The 2,915-nt window shown below is 65.2% G+C and overlaps 1 protein-coding gene across 1 annotated transcript; it reads left to right on the plus strand.

Moving 5' to 3' along the window:
• Positions 1 to 1,314: 1,314 nt before the first annotated feature.
• On the plus strand, positions 1,315 to 2,915 carry LOC104292229 (ETS translocation variant 3-like protein). The gene is made up of 3 exons (XM_009891566.1): positions 1,315 to 1,375; positions 1,640 to 1,877; positions 2,645 to 2,915. Exons 1-3 carry the CDS (start codon positions 1,315 to 1,317, stop codon positions 2,913 to 2,915), a joined length of 570 nt encoding a protein of 189 aa, XP_009889868.1.

A 2,915-nucleotide genomic window follows, 5' to 3' on the forward strand; every position in this document is an offset into this window, starting at 1 on the left:
CCAAATTGGCGACATCACGGACCACCGCAGCATCGTCCTCCAGCGTTGCATGCGTCCCCCGGTGGTGGGTGCATCCCCCCAGTGGTGGGTGCTTCCCCCAAGTGATGGGTGCATCCCGGTGGTGGGTGCATCCCCATGGCACAGGGTGCATCCCCCCAGTGCAGGGTGCATCCCAGTGGTGGGTGCATCCCCCTGGAACAGGGTGCATCCCCCCAGTGCAAGGCATCCCGGTGGTGGGTGCATCCCCATGGCGCAGGGTGCATCACCCCAATGTGGGGTGCATCCTCAGCGATGGGTGCACGCCCCAGTGCTGGGTTCATCCCCCCCAGTTCTGTGTGTATCCCCACGGTGGTGGGTGCATCCCCCTGATGGTGGGTGCATCCCTCCGGGCACTGGGTGCATCCCCCTGATGGTGGGTGCATCCCCCCAGTGCAGGGAGCATCCCCCAGTGCAAGGCGCATCCCTGGTGCTGGGCACATCCCTGGTGGTGGGTGCTTTCCCCCAGCGCAGAGTTCACCCCCCAAATGTGGGGTGTACCCTCACAGGTGGGTGCATCCCCCCAGTGCAGGGTGCATCCTCGGCGATGGGTGCACGCCCCAGTGCTGGGTTCATCCCCCCCAGTTCCGTGTGTATCCCCACGGTGGTGGGTGCATCCCCCTGATGGTGGGTGCATCCCCCCAGTGGTGGGTGCATCCCCATGGCACAAGGGGCATCCTCCCAGTGCAGGGCGCATCCTGGGTGGTGGGTGCATCCTCCCAGTGCAGGGTGCATCCTCAGCAATGGGTGCATGCCCCAGTGCTGGGTTCATCCCCCCAGTTCTGTGTGTATCCCCACATTGGTGGGTGCATCCCGGGTGGTGGGTGCATCTCCCCAGTGGTGGGTGCATCCTGGTGGTGGGTGCATCCCCATGGCGCAAGGGGCATCCTCCCAGTGCGGGGCGCATCCTGGGTGGTGGGTGCATCCTCCCAGTGCAGGGTGCATCCTCAGCGATGGGTGCATGCCCCAGTGCTGGGTTCATCCCCCCAGTTCTGTGTGTATCCCCACAGTGGTGGGTGCATCCCCCTGATGGTGGGTGCATCCCCCCAGTGCAGGGTGCATCCCCATGGCGCAAGGGGCATCCTCCCAGTGCGGGGCGCATCCTGGGTGGTGGGTGCATCCTCCCAGTGCGGGGTTCATCCCCCCCAGTTCTGTGTGTATCCCCACAGTGGTGGGTGCATCCCCCTGATGGTGGGTGCATCCCCCCGGCGCTGGGTGCATGCCGGGCGGTGGGTGCTCACCGCAGGGCTGCTCTGCTCTCTGCCCGCAGGCCGGAGGATGCAGTGTGCCTGTCTGTCCCAGGGGCTGCCCGTGCTGCCCGGCTCCTGTTGGCTACCAGGTGAGCGCCCGGCCGAGCCCGGCCAGCGGGGCAAGGCCCTGGGGAGGGGTGACGGGCCCACCCTCAGCACCCCACTCTCCTCCCTGCGCCCACCCGCGATCCCATCTCTCTCTGCAGACCCACAGCCGCTCTGGGATGAGGCATGGATCTCATCACTGTCCTCCCCGGTGCCAAAAAGCAGCTGCTTTGGGGGGGTTGCAGTGACCTTGGGGTGATGTCCCCTGGTCTCCGGAGAGCCCTAAGGGTGCCCCACTCGCTCCGCAGGGCTGGTGTTCCCCGACTGGGCGTACAAAGCTGAGTCCAGCCCGGGCTCCCGGCAGATCCAGTTATGGCATTTCATCCTGGAGCTGCTGCAGCAGGAGGAGTTTCGCCATGTCATCGCCTGGCAGCAGGGCGAGTACGGGGAGTTTGTCATCAAGGACCCCGAGGAGGTGGCCCGGCTGTGGGGTCGGAGGAAATGCAAACCCCAGATGAACTACGATAAGCTGAGCCGGGCGCTCAGGTGCCGCAGGGGATGGGGAGTGTGGGGGGACAGAGCCCTCGCCGTCCCGGGGGACCCAACAGGGTGGCATCCACCATCCCGAGGGGACCCTACGGCATCTGCCACCCCAAGGAGACCCCACAGGGTGGAATCCACCATCCTGGGGGACCCAACAGGGTAGAATCTGCGATCCCAAGGGGACACAACAGGGTGGAATTCACCGTCCTAAGGTGACCCTATAGGGTGGCATCTGCCACACCAAGGGGACCCCATGGGGTGGCATCCACCATCCCAAGGTGACCCTATGGAGTGGCATTCACCATCCCAAGGGGACCCAAGAGGGTGGCATCCGCCATCCCAAGGGGACCCCACGGGGTGGCATCCACCATCCCAAGGTGACCCAACAGGGTGGCATCCACCATCCCAAGGGGACTTCACGGGGTGGCATCCACCATCCTAAGGTGACCCAACAGGGTGGCATCCATCACCCCCAAGGGACTCAACAGGGTGGCATCCACCATCCCAAGGTGACCTAACAGGGTGGCATCCATCACCCCAAGGGGACCCAACAGGGTGGCATCTGCCATCCCAAGGGGACCCCACGGAGTCCCATCCACCATCCCGGAGGAACCCATGGGCTGGAATCCACCATCCCAAGGGGGCAAAACAGGGTGGCATTCGCCATCCCGGGGGTCCTCTCAGCTCGCCCGGTTCCCAGCCCTCTGTGGGGGTGTCCATCTGTCCGTCTGTCCGTTAACGCCCCCACCTCCCCCCTCTGTCTCCCCCAGGTACTACTACAACAAGCGCATCCTGCACAAGACCAAGGGCAAACGCTTCACCTACAAGTTCAACTTCAGCAAACTCATCTTCCTCCGCTGCCCGTTGTGGGACACCCCCTGCCCGGGCGCCGGCAGCCTGTGCCACCCCCCCGCCGCGTCCCCCCCCATGCCAAGCCAGGACCCCAGTCTGGCTGTTGACACCCCCTGGGGACGTGCTGCCCTTCCTCGGTGTTGCCACATCACCTTTAATCCCCCCAGTTGGTGCCGAGCGTGTTGCTGA

The sequence above is a fragment of the Charadrius vociferus genome, unplaced genomic scaffold, assembly GCF_000708025.1.
Source record: "Charadrius vociferus isolate BGI_N301 unplaced genomic scaffold, ASM70802v2 scaffold1109, whole genome shotgun sequence".
NCBI classification, from domain to species: domain Eukaryota; kingdom Metazoa; phylum Chordata; class Aves; order Charadriiformes; family Charadriidae; genus Charadrius; species Charadrius vociferus.